The 21,667-nt window shown below is 35.8% G+C and overlaps 1 protein-coding gene across 4 annotated transcripts in view; it reads right to left on the minus strand.

Moving 5' to 3' along the window:
- The window catches only part of LMBR1 (limb development membrane protein 1), a 67,292-nt gene that overhangs the window by 5,022 nt on the left and 40,603 nt on the right, over positions 1-21,667 (minus strand). For 3 of the 4 annotated variants that reach the window (XM_071734740.1, XM_071734741.1, XM_071734745.1), the window contains 11 exons: positions 17,705-17,831; positions 17,257-17,325; positions 14,966-15,030; positions 13,770-13,842; positions 9,041-9,121; positions 7,967-8,043; positions 7,631-7,708; positions 6,744-6,817; positions 6,406-6,496; positions 4,865-4,931; positions 916-1,077 (listed from right to left, as the gene is read on the minus strand). In XM_071734740.1, the coding sequence (XP_071590841.1) occupies positions 916-1,077; positions 4,865-4,931; positions 6,406-6,496; positions 6,744-6,817; positions 7,631-7,708; positions 7,967-8,043; positions 9,041-9,121; positions 13,770-13,842; positions 14,966-15,030; positions 17,257-17,325; positions 17,705-17,831 (964 nt within the window). Of the gene's footprint in view, positions 1-915; positions 1,078-4,864; positions 4,932-5,056; positions 5,156-6,405; positions 6,497-6,743; positions 6,818-7,630; positions 7,709-7,966; positions 8,044-9,040; positions 9,122-13,769; positions 13,843-14,965; positions 15,031-17,256; positions 17,326-17,704; positions 17,832-21,667 lie in introns of those variants that run through there. The other variant, XM_071734744.1, reaches the window with a different exon arrangement.

A 21,667-nucleotide genomic window follows, 5' to 3' on the forward strand; every position in this document is an offset into this window, starting at 1 on the left:
AATCTGTTCCCTTGAAGCTTCAAAACTCAACTCAAAAATCACAACATGGCTTGTTTTAGACCTACACTAGCAGTAATTTTGTATTTCTCTGTTTGGTAGATCTGACTTTAACCTAATTGCCACCAGCAGAGGGGCACTCTAGGAAGTATTTCAATTTTGTTTACCAGGGTGACAACTTTGGAGAGCAGTAATTGATGAAAAATAACAGAAGTACCTTTTAGACACTACAAACTATAATCTGCATTTATCAATACTGAAGTTTCATCATTACACCTCTGAATTTAAGCAAGTACTACTCTAGGGTTCTAAAGAGGTAGAAGCTTCATAAATTAGTAAAGATATGATGTAGTAACAACAAAATTAACAAATATGTGCATTGCATCCTCTGAATATCAAATATATTTCAAGCCTTCCTTCTGCGGCCAAGAAACATGAATGCACAATTTGAACAAAATTTCAATTATACCAAGTACAGGTTTTACTCAGCCAGTTAGTAAGGTTCTGTATATTCTGTAGAGAGATTTTCTGGCCATGTAGTGCTCAAAAAAAGCATCACAACAAATCAGCTAAAACTTTTATTACAGAATCATTATGTTGATTTAAACAAAAAAGAAAAAGCCAACACATAAGGTGAAGTTTTATTTTGGAATAATTGCTCAAGTGCAATGAGAATATTTCTAAACTCTCTAAAGGCTGAAAACCTAACAGTAGAAGTACATGGACATATCTTTAAGATCAACAGTGTCTCTTCTCTACACAAAGCCATAAATTCTTACCTTAGCAAACAGAAACTTCCACTAGAAAAAGAAAAGTTTTCTGTGAGCCATAACAGAACTTTAACAGTAGCATACCAAGGTAGCAATGCTGAAGAAAGGAAAAGTTCAGGTACAAACTAAGTTTCCAGTGCTGCATTACCTAATGCCTTCAGGAGCTCTTCTCGCACAGCAGAAGTGAACTTTCTCACCAGACACAACGTTGTCACGATAGCAAAGAGCAAGTTGTAAGATAATACAATATAGAAGTTTCCCAGCCAGTTAAACCTTCCAAAATCTCCAAGTAGATCAAATCTGGTGATTCCTGTTAAAATTGCATTGAAGATTTGCATTAAAATCTTGGTTACATTTTTTGAGAAACATAAAAATTTAATTCTATTCTTTTTTAAATAGGGAAGCAGAATTCTTGCAGACACCACACTGTAAGACACATAGAAAGCAATGTTCTCAAGATCATGTACCCCCTTCATTGACAAATAAAAATGTATGGCACACTCAAACTATTTAAGTTTCCAAATAAAATGCTCAACTAATATGAGTTGAAGTAAACTGTCTATTCTGGATAAAAATTCTGCTTTTATAATTTCAATAAGTATAACTTTAAAAAAAAATCAGTACTGGTATGAAAACTGCTTGAGATCACAGTTTCTACAAAATCCTTACGTACTCCAGAAGAGGATGAAACGCACTGGGGGCTTTCTGAAAAATTACATGAGAGCCACAACACTTACAGTAAACACCAACCCTTTTTAAGTGTTTTTCAGAGCCACCAGTTTTGAAGCCTAAGTTTAAAGGCATCTTTCCAACTGCAGTTTTTTTCCTAGATCTTCCCACCACTACAGCCACAGAGCATTTGCACAGAAGGAAAGGAATTTAACTGAAAAACAATCCTGACAGGTCTGAAGGGGAAGAACAATAGGTTGTTCCTTTGCCAGGTCTGCATCAAGGACTGCGTTGAATAAAGGGCAGAATATTGAGATGATGCCCAGACAACAGTTGTGTAGGACTCATTAACAAATATATTCCTCAAAAACCCCTTTGACACAAACAATGTCACAGCAAACTAACCTCACCCCAAAACTAAAATGACAGCAGAAAACTAGGAAAACCAGAAAACAACCCTGGCTCTGAAGTTCCTGAAAGTAAGCTCTCTATCATCTTATTTTAAAAGGGTCTGGGGGCTTTTAAGAACTGTGACTTCAACAGTCACAATAAATGAAGAGAGACAGAATAGAATTAAGGCTCTGTTACATTCCTTGCAAGGGTGAACCTGACACTTAGAAATTTCATCATACCTTGATACCCAAGACTCAACATCCAACTATCACAAAGGTAAAAGGTACACACACTTCTGGTATTCAGCATCAGTCAATACAATAAAAAACACAGGGGAAGTAAATTTATTATCTAAGAAAAACATGCCAAAATGAAGAAAATGAAAAGAACTTTCAAAGAATAAAGCAAGAAGAAAAATTACTGAAGCTGATCAAAATAGCAAGAGAGGCAAGGAGAAATATCAAAAAAGCACAGAAGATCTTAACACAAGAAGAAACTGTCTGACTGAATCAACCAGTAAGCAGATAAAGGATAATAAACACAGACTTGTTTTCACACTTTAAGCCAGTGTCCTTAAGAATATTTTCAAATAACCAGAGAGCGTTTTAATCAAACTGCAGAGTTACAAAAAAATTGAGAGTCGTGTTTGAATCCATCAGCTTTCAGACCTTTAAAGGAAAACAGCAAAACAGTGGAGTACTGGGTAAAGAGTTCTCAGAAAATAGCAAAATAATCCTTGACACAAAGGAATTCAGAAGAATTGCTAGCAATAGAGCAGGCATTATTAGGAAAAAAAAAAAAGAAGCCTGATACTTCTGCTAGAGCAGGTGGGAAAATATTCTTCACAAGTTACATTAATTTTCCTCTTGCAAATAAAAAAAAAAAAAAAGTCATTGCTCATCAGAATTTTTTTTTTTTTCAGGTTTTTCTGACTTTCTTACACCAGTACCTCCACAGCCCTCAGGAAATAAAACAATACCAAGACTTCCATTTGTAAAACTACTGAGCAGAAAGTAGTATCTCCAGTGGACACAAACACATATATGAAGTAAAGTTGGACAATTTACCAAATTAAATATTAAATAATTGTTTGGGTTAAAAAAAACAAATCCTATGTTTTTAGAGTGTACTTACAAATAAGGTTTAAACCACTATTTATTTAACCATAGTAATGAAATGCTATGAACACAAAATATTCTCACATTTCCATTTTTGTAACTTGAGGGTCAGTACATGTACCAGATAACTTTCCCTTTTTTACCTTTCCCATAATTATAAATTCTCTTCTGTACAGTTTAAAAACTCACGTTTGTAATAAAGTGAAAAGTCTATGAATCTGCTTAATATATTTGCTTCTTTTCATCTATTCAGTGCCACAGGGCAGTAGCATGTAGTGCAACACATGTTGATATTTTTGCAAAGCACCACATGACTCACTGTACTCTACCACACTCTTATTAATCCTGTTTGGACAGCTGTGACTGTGCATTTGTTATCTGCGTGTTAATTGTTCCATCTTTTTTCTTCTTTTATTTATCTCTATGGCAAACTATTCAGGAATTTCACTTGTTAGGCTTTTTTTTAAGCGAGTTTTAGCATTAATCTGTTTCCTATGAGACAACAATGCACCCAGCATGTATACTTACTTCCACAGAATCCATTTATTACCAGCTGTTAATCTCATAGAACATTAACATCAATTTTTATTATTTTTTTTAAAGCAAATGATGAAAGCAGTAACTTAGTGGACACAATACTAATATTAAAAATCTATTCTATGATGCCAATTTTTTCAACATAACACCTTGCTCTAAGTGCTAGAAATGTTTTACCTTCTTAGATCTTTATTGTACTGGTTGTATTTAAAAACTGCACTATTTTAAATACTTGAATTATTCTTTTGCGTTTTTGTGAAGTTTTGCTACAGATTTTTAAAGCACAGGCTCCAAAATGCATATTTTAATGCTCAACCCTCCAAAATGCACTGCAGGGTTTGTTTGATAGAGAAAAGATCTAAAGCAAATCCAACAAAGCTCATGATCTGTATATATACAAAGCATGAAAATATACAGCATCATTTACCAGGAAATATGAACTACTCTTAATTTGACACTATTCTGGTTGAAAAGAAAATCAGCTACAGAACTATTAGGTATACATCATTGGTCTGTGGACATGAGCTTTAACTCCTCAGCTTGTTCTCATACAGCCCGAGGTGAAGATTTCTGTTTTGTTCTGTTTATGTTCCCAATGAAATTCACATTAACTGCAAGTATTCTGTACTACTTAAACATGTAATAGCCTTGTAATTTAGCTTCAAGAATTCAAGTTGAACATTACATAATTAAGCAAAGTGGAAGTTCAAAATATCTTGTGTATCCAAGTGGTTAAAATACTTTTTCCACTTCAAATGCTAATGCCAGTTCTTCACAACAAAATTAGAACTTCTTGAGCTCTTCTGTGCTGGATTGCAAATCTTTATATTGGGAATTTGAACAAAAAAATGCAAACAGATTATTTTAGGATAAATGAAAGTAGCATGGTGTCATTGCTGATTAAAAAACCTTAATAAATAATGAGTCATTAACTGTTTTCAAAAAGCCATTTGTACTCAGTGTTGCCTCAAATTTTATACCTCAATTCCCCAAATGTATTTTTCCACAAAAACTGAGCACTGTAATTTCACAGTGAACATGAAACTATTGTACACTGCACTGTGCAAGCAGTCTGCACATCTATTCTTCTCACCCATCTCATGTTTCAAAAAGTTTAAAGTCTGACCTGCCTTTTTAAAAGAATATCTAAAAAATGCTTAGTGTCTTTTTTTTAAGAATGTATGTTCCACAGTTCCTGTAAGTAGAATGTATGTTCAACAGCTCATGTTAGTGTAGAAAAGGTCACACATACATGCTCCTTCTATTGAAAGATGGCAAATCAAATACATACTGTGAAATGTATAGCTTACAGGCTATTCTTTTTCCTTAACTTGGTTAAACAGCCATTATTAAAATGTTTTATACTTCCACTTCACTCACCCAGTGTCCTTGACATCACTGGCAAAGCAGAGCTCAACACCAAGATTGAGACACAGTTTCCAATGATCTGTTCATAAATAACAAGCATTTAAATTGCATGTCAAAGACCCAAAGACCAAAAAAACCCAAACAAAAACCCACAAATAGAGCAGTGGTCAAAATAAATATAATTATAACTTGTAAATGTAAAACTTACGGTCTTTAAAAGGAACCTAAAACAATTTACAATAACATAGTTACTCTTCCTTTTATCACATTTTTTCATATGGTGTTACACAAGATACAGATGCTCTAAGAGTAAAACAAAAATATCAAATAGGTGGTAATTGGCTTTTAATCATAGTGTTATGTATGCTTAGATACAAAATAATTCAAAACTACCATTTTGCAAAGCATCAACTATTTATTTAATTACTGCAAACTTTTTACAAAGGAATCATTCCACAGGCTTAGACAGGATGACTGATACATCAGCTTAAGCTTTGTATGTAAGTGCTTGCAGGATTAGCATTATTTTAAAAATTACAACAAAGAGCTTACTTTCAATTGAATGCCTGTTGACTACTTTAAATAGTATGAAAAAATTCACAGCTGTTAGATTTTACTCTAGTTTCTGCTAAGCCTTTATAAAGAGTAATTGAAACTCTCACACAAGGGATCACTTTCTTCAGCTCTAATTCTATCCGAATTCAAAAGAAAAAAGTAAGAAAAAACTTCTTAAAAATAGGTAGATATTTGTACATTCCCTTTTCATTTCTGTGTTATTCCTGGTGTATTGTAAATAAACAATAGAAAAAATTAAGAACACTCCAACTCACTACTGCCCATCATCTACTATAACCATTCTATGTGTTTACCTACTTTCTCACTTCCAACAACTTGTTGTAAAAGTGCCTGTATTAATTACTTTTTTTAAAAAAATAAATACAAGCACATTGAAAAAATAATTAAATTCAACATCTGTTCCTCAGTTACTGACTGCCTCCTCTTGTCAGCTTTGGGTATTTTTTGCCAAAAAACTAAGCATGCTCCTCTACACTAGGTAACAGCATTTGTTATTCTGAAGCCAGTGCTAAACTGTAGAAAGTCAAATTAGCCTCAGACTGCAAATGTTCCTGAATAGACCTCCTCAGTCTTAGTTTAATTATTCAAATTTGAATTACTTTGTATTACTTCTAGCAACCAAGTTCTTCAGACTTCAAACAAGCTCCCTGAAGTACAGTTAGCACAATCCAAGTTACTCATTAGAAATACCTTTCCTTTGAAAAAACTTCTTTCACTAGCTTTTCTATAGCTAGTTAACAAGCTCTGCTATTCCAGGCTTTTTACAAGTGAATGGATGCCATCCAAACTAAACAGAGCACATCCTTTTTCCCACTCATTCAGCATTTTGAAAATCTTCCAGTTTGTGTTTACGCAGCTTACAAACAAATACTGATCACTGCAAATGAGCCATTCAGGGCAATTACTAACTAAGAGTCAGTTTGTCTTGGGTGGCAAGGAAGAGGAGGGGGGCATCACCCTCACAGACTTTACCTTACCTTTGTCATAGTTGTGTCATCCTTCCTGGGAGTGAAATTTTCAAAAAAAGGAAGACTGTAGAAGCCGACGACAGAGGACACCATAAGATAGCTGTGAGAATCAAGGAAAAAGGAACCTCCAAGGAATGCACGTTTCAATCAAGTTCTCAGAAGTCTTCTAAAGGTCTTAAGAACCAAAGAAAAACACAAAAAAAAAAAAACCCAAAACACTTCGAGTGCTTGAGAAGGACTGACCTATCTCTTTCTTCTTCCCAGGCAAGTGTCTTAGTAAATTATCAGTGTCCCAGAAAACTAGACAGAATACTTGTTAACAGACAGAATTCTTAAAGAAAGGATACAAAATCAAAATAATTTCGAGTGCTGCTCCCACAAAACCAAAAGTGGACAAGGAGGCATTTCCAATTCCAGGCCCCTACAAGGAGAAGAATATTTTGTGTAACTCAATATGATACATGCAACCGTTAAAGGTAACTTGTACCAGGACCAAACCCCCTAACATCCTACATGAAATACAGCCTTTTCCTGATTTAGTAATTAAGGGGCATTCTGATGTTCTAACTTGCAAATCTATCATCCTGTGTAAGTGCACCAGCCAGCTTTCCAACTTGAGTATTAAGACAGGAGGTGCAACAGCTCACACTTTACACACACTGCATCTACCACCATGCTGCAATTTATACATAACTCCATTACTCTGGAAATGGAAAAGGTCTCAAAAGATGACACTTCACAAAATACCTTTTGAAGCTCTGTAAGCTCATCTACAGATTACAGCAAAGAAAGCAATACCCAGTTAATAAACCCTCATCATGATTAAACACACTGCTACTCTATGTGCTGTTCTGTCGTGATGTATTTTTATCATAAAGGAGGGAAAAAATGTCATGTTTTGCAAGAGGAACACAAACAAAAGACAGGCTTTTCATATTGGTTTTAAACACAGTTTCTTAAACTGAATATGTTTAGACCATATAAAAGTAGGAGATAAGTAAAATGAAGACTCCGGACTACAGATTTACTTTACTGAATAACTGTGTAACAATTCTGGACCATTTTTATTAAGAACTCAATATGACATGTAATAAATACTTGTGTGCACAAGACCAAAACCTAGAAGGCTGAGGCTCATTTGTTTCAGTGTTTATTAAAGCAGAAGTTCTCACATGCACTTTGTAGAGCTGCAAAGCATTACAAAAATTAGCAAAATTGTAGAAGTTTACGTTACCCCTGATCCCTTTGGCATTGCAGTCTCATCAACCAACAGGTAAAGGATGTTGAGGGCAACTAAGAAGACTGAGATGGACTATAAAGAAGCAGAATTAAATTTTAAGTAACTTTAATTATATTTTAAATAACTTTTAAATAACAAAGTATTCAACATTTAAATGTAAAGCTTTATCTTCAAATTTCCTTATGCATTTCTTTTAAAATGGCCAGGGAAAAGAGTATCAAGTTTGTTTCTTAAAGACACATCATTCAAAAATTTTAAAACAGAAGAACTCTTCATGTTTTTTCTTGGGGGGGAGGGGAGGGGAAGAGGGGAAGGAGCAAAAATTCTTACTGTTTCAGTCAGTAGCAATATCATAACAGCTGGATAGACCAAATTCCTCTCCCAAGCAGAAGCTTTTTTCCGCCGTTCTGTTCAGAAGAGAAAAACAGAATCTTAATACTGTAGATCACCTTAGAATAGAAAAAGTAAAAAACATTCAGGTATCTATAAGCTCCTGTGATAACTACAGGTAACAAAAGTAATCTTGAACTGACATGAAAAACATTGACCCTGAAGGACAAAGCAATGCCAAAAACATGAAGCTCCTTTAGAGAAAGGCTGAGGAGACATAAGGAAGCAGATTTTTCTTCCTTCATTACAGGCATGTTGCACCATAACATTTTTTTCCCTGATATACAACAGATTTGCAAGGCTTAAAATATACCAAATTAAAAACCATGCTGTTTACATGTATATTTTAGTAGAAAGACTAAAGAAGAGAAGGGAATTTCAAAATATTTAGACAGCATTTACCTCTATAACATAAGACAAGAAATACAAAATATACCTCACTGGACATCACTAGTCCATGTAAAAAGAACAACCAATCTTTTCTTACCAGGCTTAATTTTGGACATAACACACTGACAAATGCAAATTCCTGCAAGCCTCTGAGTAAGTAAGGGGATTCTTCTGAGTGGGTGCCATTACCAGAATTATCAGTTTTCAGTTTAAGACAAAAACCTGCTAAGAACTCCTTTACTGTTCTTAAACACAATTTTACTTTTATACAAATAATTAGAAAACAGAAAGGAAAGCAATGACTTCAGATTATCCCAAATTATCATAAGCACATCATTATATATTGAGGTCCATGTAAGGAATTAGTTCTAAAATTTCCCTAAACATCATGCTAAAAATTAACTTCAAATCAGACTTCTTACTGAAATTTGTTTTTCAGAGGAGTGCAATGAACTGATGTGATGTATTTGTAGAAACGGTGACAATTTGAGAAGACTGCAAATGCACAAATTCACTTAAGAGCAAATTGTAATGAATCAAGTGACTGCTACAAACTAACCACAGCATCTTAAGATCACTTAATAAACTGCAGTCCACATGAAACAGTTGAAAAAACTTTATTACCTAGATTTGTTTTCTTGCTTTTCACTTTTTCAAGCTCCCGTTCCAGCTCTGCTGTCTGGTACTCCACAGTGGAAGATACACCTTGTAAAACAAAAGACAGATTTTCTTTTTTATGAGACTAACCCTAGTACTGTAAAAAACACTAACAATTCAGATTGTTAAGAAGTTGACAAGTCATTTGTTGGTCATTCCCTACACTTGCCCTCAACTTTGATTGAGGACTTACCTGAAGTAGCACCATGTTCCAGATACTTTTTTTTTTTTTTTTTTTAAAAAAAAAGCACTCTCTGATAAGTCTGTATAAGGATTAATAGTCTTGTACAGGCTTTTATCTCACATCTTGATCACTTGCCTCCAAAAACTAAATAGCACTAAGGTTACTGGCACACCAACACTGTTTTATAGCTCAGTCTCAGCATTTCCTTATTTTCTGTTGTCTGCTCATCTATCCTGAAACCTCACTACAAGATAACAAGGTAAATTTCTAATCCCATCCAGCCTGAGCATTCTCCAAATTCCAGCACAGTGAGGTCCTCCTACCTGAAAACCAGGATGTACAGGACACTTTTTTGGACTTTTTTTTAATCTAACTCTTTTCATTTCAGAGTATTAATATTAATTTGTTCAAAGCAGTCAAATTATCAGTAAGGTATCCAATGGTTTCAAAAATTAATTTAAAAATATTTAATTACTTGCTTAATTCACACACATTTTTGCATACAACACAATGTCTGTGCTATGCCTAAACTCATGTCTGATATCCATTATACAATGTGTATGTGGTAATATATACACTGTCTTGAAATACATAAATATCTCAAATCCCAGGACTAACCAGTGAGACCTACAGTTGCTGTTTTGTGACAGCTTCTATTCAGTTGAAGTACCTGCAATATGAATGTCAGTTTAACTTCTCAGTGGTTAAATAAGCAAACATAGTATAGGGGGGTTAAAAAAAGATGTTTCCTTAAAGAAAAAAAAAAAAAAAAAAAAAAAAAAGAAAAAGCATTATCATTATAAAAACAAGCTTTTGTGCTGATGTATTCCCTCTGAGAAGAAGTCTAAAACAACTGTTTCACAGAATGGCTAATTACTATAATTAAGAAAAAAGATAATGGTATAGCTTTGCAGAAAAAGTGAAGAACTTTAAGTGCAGTAGCTGTAAAGTTAAAGAAGTAAGAAAGCTGAAGTTATTATCTGACTTTTCTTCTTGTCCATATACGATTTAGAAGTCTCTGAGGAAAAGCTTTGTTCAAGATACATGTTGTTCTCCCCCTCAGTGTAAAAATCCAGAGCTCAAAACACTGATATTCACTGGGGTCTTTCCAACCCAGTCAGCATGAGCATATTAGGTCCCAAAGAGACACTTCAGTAGAATTTCCGAATTACATTTGTGGTGTTGCAGTTCCTCCTTAAAATTAGCAAACAACAGGTTGCAATACAAAAGGATATTTTACAAGAGGGGAAGGTGAAGTTTCAGATCAGTCAGAAGACTATTTGAAAAGGATGCAGCTAAATTCTTAAAAGCTCCATAACATTAGCTTTATTTCAAACACGCACAAAGTTCAATGTCAGCGCTGTCTAGCCAATAAATCAAATTGGTAGACGAGACTTGTTTGGACTAGCAATGAAAAGTTAGAAGGGATTCTCCAAGAAAGCCACAAAGCAGCTCATTTAAGGTCAATTTAACAGTATTATTCTGTTTTTCTTCCAGCCTCGACATAAGATTTCAGTACCTCAAAGGAAATTGTAAGAGTATCTATTTGCATTCCCCCTAGGTGATTGGCAGTTCAACACCAATTAGTTCAAAATTACACTGTTACTAGCGTGCAATAAAAACAACACCTTTCATCTTTCTTACATAGGTAAGGATACCTTCAGAGCCAATAACTTTGATCAAGTAAGCATTTTTGATCCTACCCCACCCGTCTCTTTGGATTCAGGAAAACTAATAGCTGAAGGCAACTTTTTTCTTTTAATATAAAAAAGTCCCAGCTTTATTATTCGACTGTAGGAGTGATGTGGGTACTGAAATATAATACACTGGAAACAAACATTTTCCCAAACCCCAGTATCTCTTCAATAGATAAAAATACTAGGGTAGATAACACGATCAAACTTTTCCCTCCCTCCTCCTCCAATTTTCAGTTATACACTGTAGACATCTGTGAAGGAAGAAAATTAGATTCTGTGTATAAGATATGCAGTTTCACAGATTTATTTTCAAATTTGAAAAGCTTTATAGAATACTCTATCAATTGTGCCATCACCACAACAGTTACATCTATATGAAACAAGAATGGCACCAGCTCACACAAACTTATTTCAGTCTCTGAAGACAGAGGCTTTACCCAGCTTGTTCAGTGGGAACAGATTCAGGCTACACTCCCTATGTCCAGGCATTGTCTAAGGAAACATTAATTAGGACTCAGCAAAGCAGTGCTAGGAGTGTCACAGCAATTATTCCACTATTAAAAAAGGAAATCAGCAAGTATTGCTTAAGTCTGTGCTCTGGTCCTCTTATGTTTTAATAAAAATTTGACTCCAATGCAACAGCAAAGATACATACACTATCTGTATGTTAAGTCACAGATTATGGCTTCTGGCATCACAGGACTACATCTATTGATGTGATTGCCACATGTCCATTTGCACAGTTTTTTTTTTAAACGAAATAACCATGATAAGCATGAATCTTCATAGTTCTGGCAAAAATGTTACCTATTTTACTGGCATCATTTTTATGTATTAGAAAGATTTTTGGCAGAGATGAAGCTTTCTATGCTTGCCACATAAATGAGAACTATCCTTAAAATTACTTCAATAAATAACTACTTAGAAAAATCTTGCAGGTCATCTTCTTGTGCATATAACATATAGCCCTTTGCCTTATACAAGCAATATACAAGTTTAGATTTTTATCTACTTTACAGCTTAAGTCTCTTAATTTTCTCCAAACCAAACCATGAGTTTTCATGCATACCTTCAGGTGGCAGTGCCTATAGCATTCCCCGAGCACATGAAACAAACATTCAGCTCCCTCTCCTGTCAAAGGACATTTCAACCCCACATCTTTCACCTCTCAGGAGGAGGCTGGTGAGAGCTCTGGGGAACATAAGGGGGGTGCAGTTCCTCTGTATGTTGAATACTAACAGATTTGCTGGAAGAGAACCCAGACTTTCAGCTAGTGGTTAGGGGAACCACCTGTACACATCCTAAATCCAGATCCAGTTAATAGATGCCTACAAATAGATGACGTCCACCTCACAAATGGCATTATTAAATGGCTATATGAACAACTGTTGCATGGACTTCTAAACAAAAATCAGCAGATAATCATCACCTAAATAAACACATTCTCCACCTGAATATTGGAAGCCACTCGGCTCTACTTCTAATAGTTTGGTCTAACTATTTGGTCATTTTTCTGTATCGCTTCTCTTATACATAAGCAAAATCACCATGAGAACATAAAATATTCAGTAACAAATATTTTACAGTTGCTAGATAACATCAAACACAAAGAACAATTATAATCACCCCATCAAAGACATTCCCTGTATGCACCTTTCTGCAGGTCTGTGTGCACATGTGTAAATGTATGTGCCATCAGTATAAAAACCTAAGCTTCCAAAACAACATAGGTTATCTTATTTTTAAACTGAACCCATGGCTGATTTCAGCACCAAGTCATTACTCCTCCACAGATTTAAAATGCTCAGAGAAAGACAACCAACATGATCTACTGTTACCAAAGGTACTTTACCTGATCAATCAACTTCAGAAGGAAACTTATGGATATTTGAAAGAAGAAAAGATTGAGATATAGAAGATTGAAGAGAGAAAGGCAGGAAATCAAGAAAATTATGGCTAAAGTCGTAAGACAACAACACAATGGATATGGCATGACATGAATATTCTTTGGTTTTCTAACCTGAAGCAAATGTATAAAATGTGGGTAGATAGCTTATTCATGCAGTTAAAAGCAGTTCAGAAGAGAAATTGTGCAAGATGATTTCCAGGTTTATGGAATTGTTGTATTTTCTGTAATTGGTGCTTGCTATGCTGCAATGCTCTTAGAAACCAAAGCTTCATATTTAAAACAGAAATACTTCCAAACAGAAACACCTTATCCAGTGCAAAAATTGTAATATCAAATACAGTAAGTTTAAAACAGTTGTAAAATTATTAATTGTTATTCATTATAAGAAGTATTAAAATTACTAAAATCACTAAATAGCTCCTAGCATATCAAGGACTTCCCTGATGTTTAATGAATTATTACCCGAATCTCTAAATAATAAACAGAAACTGAAAAAACTCTTCAAATAAAAAAAAAAACAAACAAACTCATAATGCAGGAAGTTGACCCTCTTCCTAATATAAGTTCATTGCTCTTCAGACAAAGCTCAAATACAGTCATTTACCATTCCAAACAATTTTGCAGGAAGAGGGATAGGTCTGGTCAGCTCCTCACTTTGCCCTCTCAGTCTCAGAATAGTCACATATTGCAGCTGATGAACATATTAAAAACAAAACCAAAGCAAACCACACATGCATACACACACAAGGTAACCTTGTGTGAGTAATGAAATGTAAGCCTATCATGCTTGTAACATACTAAAATGTTGTAATTTTCTATTTTGAGAGACTACACTATGTGAGAGCAATACTGGTAACCAAAACCACTCTAAACATTGCATCAGAAGCAGTCTCAGAACAAGCATACCATTAAGCTTCCTCTGAATTGTTTCTTCCTCTAAAGTGATGATATACATCTGCTCATCTAGGTCTTCAAGGATCTGTATTTGGAAACAGAAACACGAACTATCAGTCACTTGTTTTTCTGACTGCAGCAATCTAGTCAGATATGCTTTGTTTTAGTAACCTGTATTTTAAATATATAGTCTACAACTTTACAATGCTGATATAAATGAGAATTCCATAAAAGATTATTCCATTTAGTTACAGATGTATTTAACTACTATAAGCAAACTTTAAGTTTTGATTTCAGGTTATAGCTTTTATGTTCAGTTTCAATCTAAAGTGATTTACAGAACAGGGGAGAGGACAGTATAAGTGGCCTATATCCAAACCATTCAAACAATTTCTAGAGAAAAAAATTAATAACTTAGCAACCTTCACACTCAATTTGATGTAAACAAAACTAACTGCAGATTTTTGAAAGTATACTAATAAGTGACTCTTGACATAAGCCACTAATTCAGGCAAACAAACTGCTACTGGAAGTTAAACTTAGATAAATAAAGTCTGTCTACCTTGCCATCAGGTTCTTCTAGTTTCAAGTATACAGATAGCAAAAAACTGTATATTTTATTTGTAATTTCAAGGTTGGAATGACCAACGAAAAAGAATGCAAGACCTAAGTGCATCCAAATTTCAGTAACTTCAAACTAGGATATCACAGCAAACCTATTAGAGCACTTGCACATGGTGTGAACTTCTCCCTTCCTTCACAGCTCTCAGTACAAGAACAGTAGAGTATCTATTTATAAGAAGTTCTTACAGATACCAACTACTTGCATTTCATCCATCTAAGTGTAGCCCCAGGTATTCTTGTCATCCAGCCTTAGTTTAGCCTTGTATCCTTTGCTTCTGAACTCAGAACAAGGCCACACTTTTCAGGCATTTGCAAAACAGATATAATAGCAAAACTGGCAATAAATATTAGTAGCAGTTACATTAATAGGAAAATCAGGGGAAGTCTATATATTTTTAAAATTGTCTGGGAAAAAAAAAACCACACGATTTTGTGCTATACAAAAAATTTTAACAAGTAAAAAAATTGATTATAGAAACACTGATAAAATGAAATCAGAATTATGTAGAAGTGCAAGCACTCTAAAGGAAGGGACTCTGATGCCATTGTACTTTCTAAACAGGGCAGATCTGTGTAACACTTACTGTTGGCTTCACCAGCAACTGACCCATTACTGTAAACATTCGTGAAAGTCCCACTGGCGTGCATACTGCAGAGGAAGGAAGATTATGCAAAACAGTGATTTGTAAGCCAAAGTCCAACTTTTATTTGGATGTGTAATGATCAATTCCACATATAACAGTTTTGAAGAAAACTGGAAGAGCTTCAAACTCCAACATAAACTTTAAAACACATCACTATCACATGGGTTCTGAACAAGACAAGCAGCTCGCCTCTTCCAAGAGCACAACTGTAAATTTTTTTGTCAACAAGGAACACCATATCATCAGATATCTTCAGCTTCTCAAGTAATTATTTGTTCAAAACATGTGGCACCAGAGGCTATGTCTACACTAGTAAATTCAGCAGTGCCAGGATACATTCCTGGGCATTAAGACTTGATTGTCTACACTATTAAATTGCTAGAACTACCCCCATCAAGATTTGCCCTGGGCCAGTTAGCTCTTTCCCAAACAATTACCAGGTGCACTTCTGGAGTTCCTGCAGTCCAGGAATCATTATTGTGAGGCAATATATACACAGACACCTTCTGCAGACTACAACAACGTGGACAGAGTGATTCTATTTACTGCACCAGAGAAGATCTCAGGCACATTTAATCTGCTAGCACAGGTGCATCTGTAAGGTCAAGAGACAGTGAAGCTGCTTTGCTTTGAAAGTTACACTGCAGCTTCAGTTGACAGCCATTTATTTTTCTTAACTAGTGTTTCATTATGACATATGACAATTATCTGCATATTACAGCAGAAATATAAAAGTATTCAAAAAGGCTGACTTAAGCTGGTCTTCCTTTGGTACAGCAGAATCCTGCAGGAAAAGGAGGAAAGGGAAAGGAAGCAATGCTCTGAATCACCACTGCAATAAGCCTTGTTCTTACACTGCCTCAGCAATTCAGCCATCTGAACATCTCATGAAGCTCTACCCCAGCATCTGCTCTACGCTGCCCTTTCAGCTATGCAGTGTCCTAAGCAGTCTACATGAGACATTCAGAACTATACTTTTTTTAATTTCCCCCCCACCTTCCATTAAAGTAGATTTAAGAATCGTCACCTACAGAGAACCCAAGCACAGAGACCTGTTGCTAAGGTCTCTGTGAGCAACACATTTCAGAGACTGATACGCTTTGTTTAAAAGAAAGCTTCAAGATATCATTGCCCACTCTTTTCCTAAAGGGACAGCCTCTAAGTGTTAGCTGTAAAACTGTAAAGCCTCAAAAACAGGTAAAACCGTGATAAACTAGAAAGGGAGATGTTCTGTCCCACTCTCAGCATTTTTCTGGAATTTAGGGAGTACAAGGGAAACTGAAATTATTAATGGGATTTGAGCCTTCCATCATAGCCTTGTAGCCCTTCAGTACCTGAAGGAGGCCTACATGAAAGTTGGCAATATACTTCTTAGGATGTCAGGTAGTGATAGGACCAGGGGGAATGGATACAAACTAGAGGAGGGTAGATATAGATTGGAAGTTAGGAAGTTCTTCACCATGAGGGTGGTGAAATACTGGCACAGGTTGCCCAGAGAGGTGGTGGAAGCCCCTATTCCCAGAAGTTTTTAAGGCCAGGCTGGACAGGGCTCTGAGCAACCTGACCTATTGGGAGATGTCCCTGCTCACTGCAGGGGGGTTGGAACTTAAAAATTCCCTTCCAACCCTGAAAATTCTATGATTCTACGATTATCTTTCTTAGTGCCCTAAACACAAGATTGAACTTGGGATAGGACAAGTTAGTTGGGGTTTTTTACTGCATCTGTTTCATATGGAATCATATAACTGACCTCTGGACTGGCCAGATGATAGTTTTGTGATCATGGGTGCTAACTGCACCGTGTTCCAACTTCTGTCTGTACAGCAAGATTTTCAATTAAAAGAGGAAGAAGGATCATTTACAGAACACAGGACAAACTAAGTGTTCCAAAACAACTTTTTCTCCATATTTCTGACATCCTGCAGGCACGTAATTCAAAATTATGCACCTGCTTTAAAAACTCAAAATTGATGTTATTGTGGGTGACGTGTGAAGTTCCTTGAAACCAGAAAGTGTAAGGTAACACTTGTTCAGAAATTTCAGAACCCAAACCTAACAAATTTACATCTAAATTTAAACTTCAGAATGAAAAACAAATAAATTTACAAAACATTTTTCACACTCTTAATTTCAACAGTCTTAATTTTCACAATGAAAACCAGTTTCCTTTAATCTTTAAAACAAAAAACACAAAAAAACCTGCCTTTTGGGATAATCAGGAAAATACTTACACAGAAGTAACAGGCATCCCATCAGAGATATACAGGAATATAAATAGGGGAGGTAGAATTCCCAGAGGTCTGTAAAAAAAAAGTTTGAGTACAGCCTTAGCTTATTACAAATAGGCTCAGGATTAAACAATTGTATTTCTAAGTGTAAACTAAGAGTTAGTTAATAATCCTGCAGGCAATTAAATTCTCAAATTCTTTAGCTTCTAAACTACCATCAGCTTTAATCATGTAAGTCTCCTGTTTTTAACATATTTCATGTCTGCATGAGCATGAAACTTCCCAGCATGCTAAAAACTGATATAAAAGAATAAACAGTCTTGACTAAATTACCACAGCTTGTTCACAACCAGTGCAACACTCGCATAGTATTTACTAGAAATACATTTAACTAACATCAATTTTGAAAATTAAAACTCAACTCGTGTGCCATATTTTTTAAATTCCATACCATACAAAGACTCCATACTGGCAGCATCGTTGTCTATGAGTGCTGAAGCCACCCATACAATTCCAAGGATAAGCAGTGCAAGAAGAATAAGCATTACAAGGGTTTCCAAAATGCGTGCTCTGATGCCCTGTGGGCAGAAGAGGGGAGAGGGAGGAAAAAACACAGCCAAGAACTTTGAATCTGATAGTTTCAAACCTAAGTAAAAACACAAATAAATAGCAGCTCCTCCTTGCTAAATACATACTCACATTTTATTATGAAGACAAAAGCATAACATGTAATGCACATTTAAAAGGCAATGCATAAAAAAAGGAAGTACTTATGGCTTTACAGGGCCTAGATTGCATTTTTCCCCTTGAAACCACAAAAAAAAAGTTTAAATTGCATGTGTCTTACAGTTCTCATTGATCTCATTATTCCATAAAGTATTCTTTATACCATATAATTTTGCTCAAGCATTTTTAAAAGATGGATTACTTTTCTAATACTTTCAGCAAAGAAAGTGGATTAGCAAATTTTTATCTATGATTCCAATCAAGGGAATGGAAAGCCAATTATGGCAAACAGCCAAATGGCCCAGCAAGCATTAAACCCTGTGCAGGTACAATGCACCAATTTAGTTAAAATACATTCTTCAACTGCTATTGCTTCTCCACCCTTCCTCACAGTCTTCAGAGCCCTCCAGTGCACAGTCTGAGTACTGCTCACCCTGAGTCTGCCCACACACAGCTGCAGCCTCCTCCAGGAGCTGCCATCTTTGCATCCCCCACTCTGGATGGAACATCCTCCTGGCTTCCAGCACACACGGATCACAGGTCTACACACTTCTACGTCCTAGCATTTGCACTCCAGTCTAAAAATGTAACAGTGCCTCCAACAGTTAAGAGTTTGATTTGCAGCACCAAAAAAAAATTTTTGAAACTTTTTTTTTACTTTTATTTTAAATAATTTTAGTAATTTCAAGAAATACAGCTACTGGGACACTTTCTTCCAACATCCTTGCCATTAAGGAACCATCAGCTTGCTGTTCACATAACAATTTTAATTTATTTCTCTTCATTTGCCAGTATACATCTCCACGAGAAGAGAATCTCCTGTTTTTCACACAAGAAACAATTTGGGCATGTTCCACAGACAACTCTACTTCATAGCTGAAAGTTGAAAGTTTTATCCTACTGGTTTGCTTTACTGTTTGTCTACTTTTGTCACCTCTTTCTCTAGTGATTAACATGAGGATAATCTTTACATGTCATTTACCCTGAAAATTATGTTTCCTACATAACCACTGCATCCGACCATGAATGAGGATCTCAGGCATCCTAACCATGAGCACAGATGTCTTCTAGCACATCATTTCCTCTCTGCCATCAATCCTCTGCAGGACAGCTAAGGCAGCACAAAGAAAAAACAGACCAAAAGAGACATCCAGAAAATTCCCCTCATGGCTTAAGTGGGCAGATGAAGTACAGTTCCAGAAAGGATCTCAAACACCAGATTTCAAATTAAAGGTAGTGGACATGGATTTAGTCCTAGTGGCTTTGAGTGGCTTTGACGTTGTTAAAGAAAGTGGCTTCAAGGTTGTTAAAAATTATTAAAATGCTATTTTTGTAGTGCCCAGACACTAGCTTTCCATCTTCTATTAGTTGTTTCCAAGGTGAGGATCTAAGCCTAATATATGTATCTGAAGATTAAATAGCTGTATCTTTAATATTCAAGTTTTGAACTTAAACAGTAAGTTACCAGGGAACAGGTTACAGTCTAAGTACTGAGCAGTGATACAGAGCCTTTACTGATCAACTGTAGAAAGTCAAAGGATTGAAAGAAAACCCAAAACATTCAAGGACTTGTGCACAGCAATCTGCTTCAAGCTTTACAAAACCCTTGAAGACTTTTTTCCTCTCCTAGGCATAAGAAAATAAAAAGCTAGCTTCTGGGTTTTTGAAAGGCTTGGCCACAGGAACCAGATATCTTACTTCCCTACTATGAGACACATGCACAAATTTCATTCTCTCTGACTTCAATTTTCACACCATCAGATTCTTCTGGACAAATCTGGAAAATACTTCATTTCACTATATGACCCAAACATCAAATCCTCCTCCTCTAGATGGAGAAGCACAATTGTCAAAGCAGGTAAAAAAGGAATACACTGTGATGGAGATGGTCAACTGCAAAGAACATTGTTCATATTTACTGCAAGTTTTCTCTGAAGAAATGTAGGATTAGGAGAATAAAAAGAGATGACCACAGAAAAAAAGTTACTCAGATGTAATTATTGCTTACCAACTCCAGAAAAAGCCAGGTAGCCACCTATTCCCCATTTTTTTGTTTCCGAGCTAGTTTGAATAATCCTTGATTTTCAGATAATTGGATCCATCAGAGAACGGTTTGGGTTGGAAGGGACCTTACAGATCATCCTCCCACTAGACCAGGTTGCCCAAGGCCCCATCCAACCTGGCCTTGAACACTTCCAGGGAGGGGGCAGCCACAACCTCCCTGGGCAACCTGTCTCCCCACCCTCCCACTACAGAATTTCCTCCTAATGTTTAACCAAATCTGCCCTCTTCCAGCTTAAAACCATTCCCTTTGTCCTAGCACTACACACCCCTGCACAAAGTCACTCCCCAGCTTTCCTGCAGGCCCCTTTCAGGTGCTGGAAGGTAAGTTGCCACTACTCACACCTATCTCCACACAAGGTAATACCTACATACATACATCAACAATACTGTAGTCTCATGTATGTTGGAAAAAGCAGGACTCATGGTTCATTCTAAAGGCATAACTATTTATATTACACAACACACACACAATAGGATTCACACACCAATGATAATTTTAAAATAGTAAAATATTTTTAAGACCTTCAGTGAAGTGACTAGCTAGAAACCTTCTGTCATAGGCACTAATGAATACCTGGTAACAGTCCAAGATTAAAAAAATATTAAGACACTTAAAGCATATAGGTAAATACTTAATCTCAATTAGGCACCCATAAGACTGTGCCCTACTAAAACATTAATGTTTCAGGTACATTAGTTCATGCATACATTAGTGTAGCTGTCAAATAGCTGCTATTTGTAAGGAATGAAAGGTAGAGAAATTACACACACAGAGAAAAGCTTTGGAGAATCACAGAATAGTTGAGTTTTGCAGGGATCTCTGGAGGTCATCTTGTCCACTCCCCTCCTCAAGCAGGGCCACCTAGAGCCAGATACCTGTCCCCAGGTTCCTTTTGAGTATCTCCAAGGATGGAGAGATTCCTGAGCAACCTGTGCCAGTGCTCAGGCGCTCTCCAAGAAAAAAAAAAAGTGAGAAGTGACCCCTAGACATCCTTACTACATTTCATTTTTGCTGAAGGTAGTTTTATTTGTTCACGTGAAAAATTTAAAGTTTAAACAGTATCATTAGTAACATTTATATAACAGTTTGGCAAAAATCTATACACCTGACATTGGGAACAGAGAGAAAAAAAAGGTAAATACAATCAACAGCCTATTTTATTTTCCACAAAAGCAAAGCTACACAAATAAACTTGGAAATACAATGCTGATTTATTTTTTTTTTTTCCTGAGCAAAACCTCTTCACAGATATTTTGGGTTTGGCTTAACCTCTCTACATTGAGTCATTTCACTTCTCTTGCACAGCCCTATTGTATCACTCAGATTTCTCAGATGATCCAAACATCACAGCATATCTTCATGGCACACAAGTACTGCCACTTCTCCTCCATGTAATACTTGTTGCACTTTCTGAAACCATTTACTGAGATTTTTTTGTGAAAAGGAGCATTAGAGTCAGCCATCTTCAAACACAAACTCATCTACAACTGATTTCAAACCATCTCGTAAGAGTACATCTGTTCTTGTTCAGTTTATACCATCCTATCTGTCTTGAGAACAATTGAGTGTAATATCAAAAAACATATAGTGCAGGTGCATAGTATTACTTAAAATTAGCATCCT

This window comes from Heliangelus exortis, chromosome 2 (assembly GCF_036169615.1).
Source record: "Heliangelus exortis chromosome 2, bHelExo1.hap1, whole genome shotgun sequence".
In the NCBI taxonomy this organism is placed as follows: Eukaryota; Metazoa; Chordata; class Aves; order Apodiformes; family Trochilidae; genus Heliangelus; species Heliangelus exortis.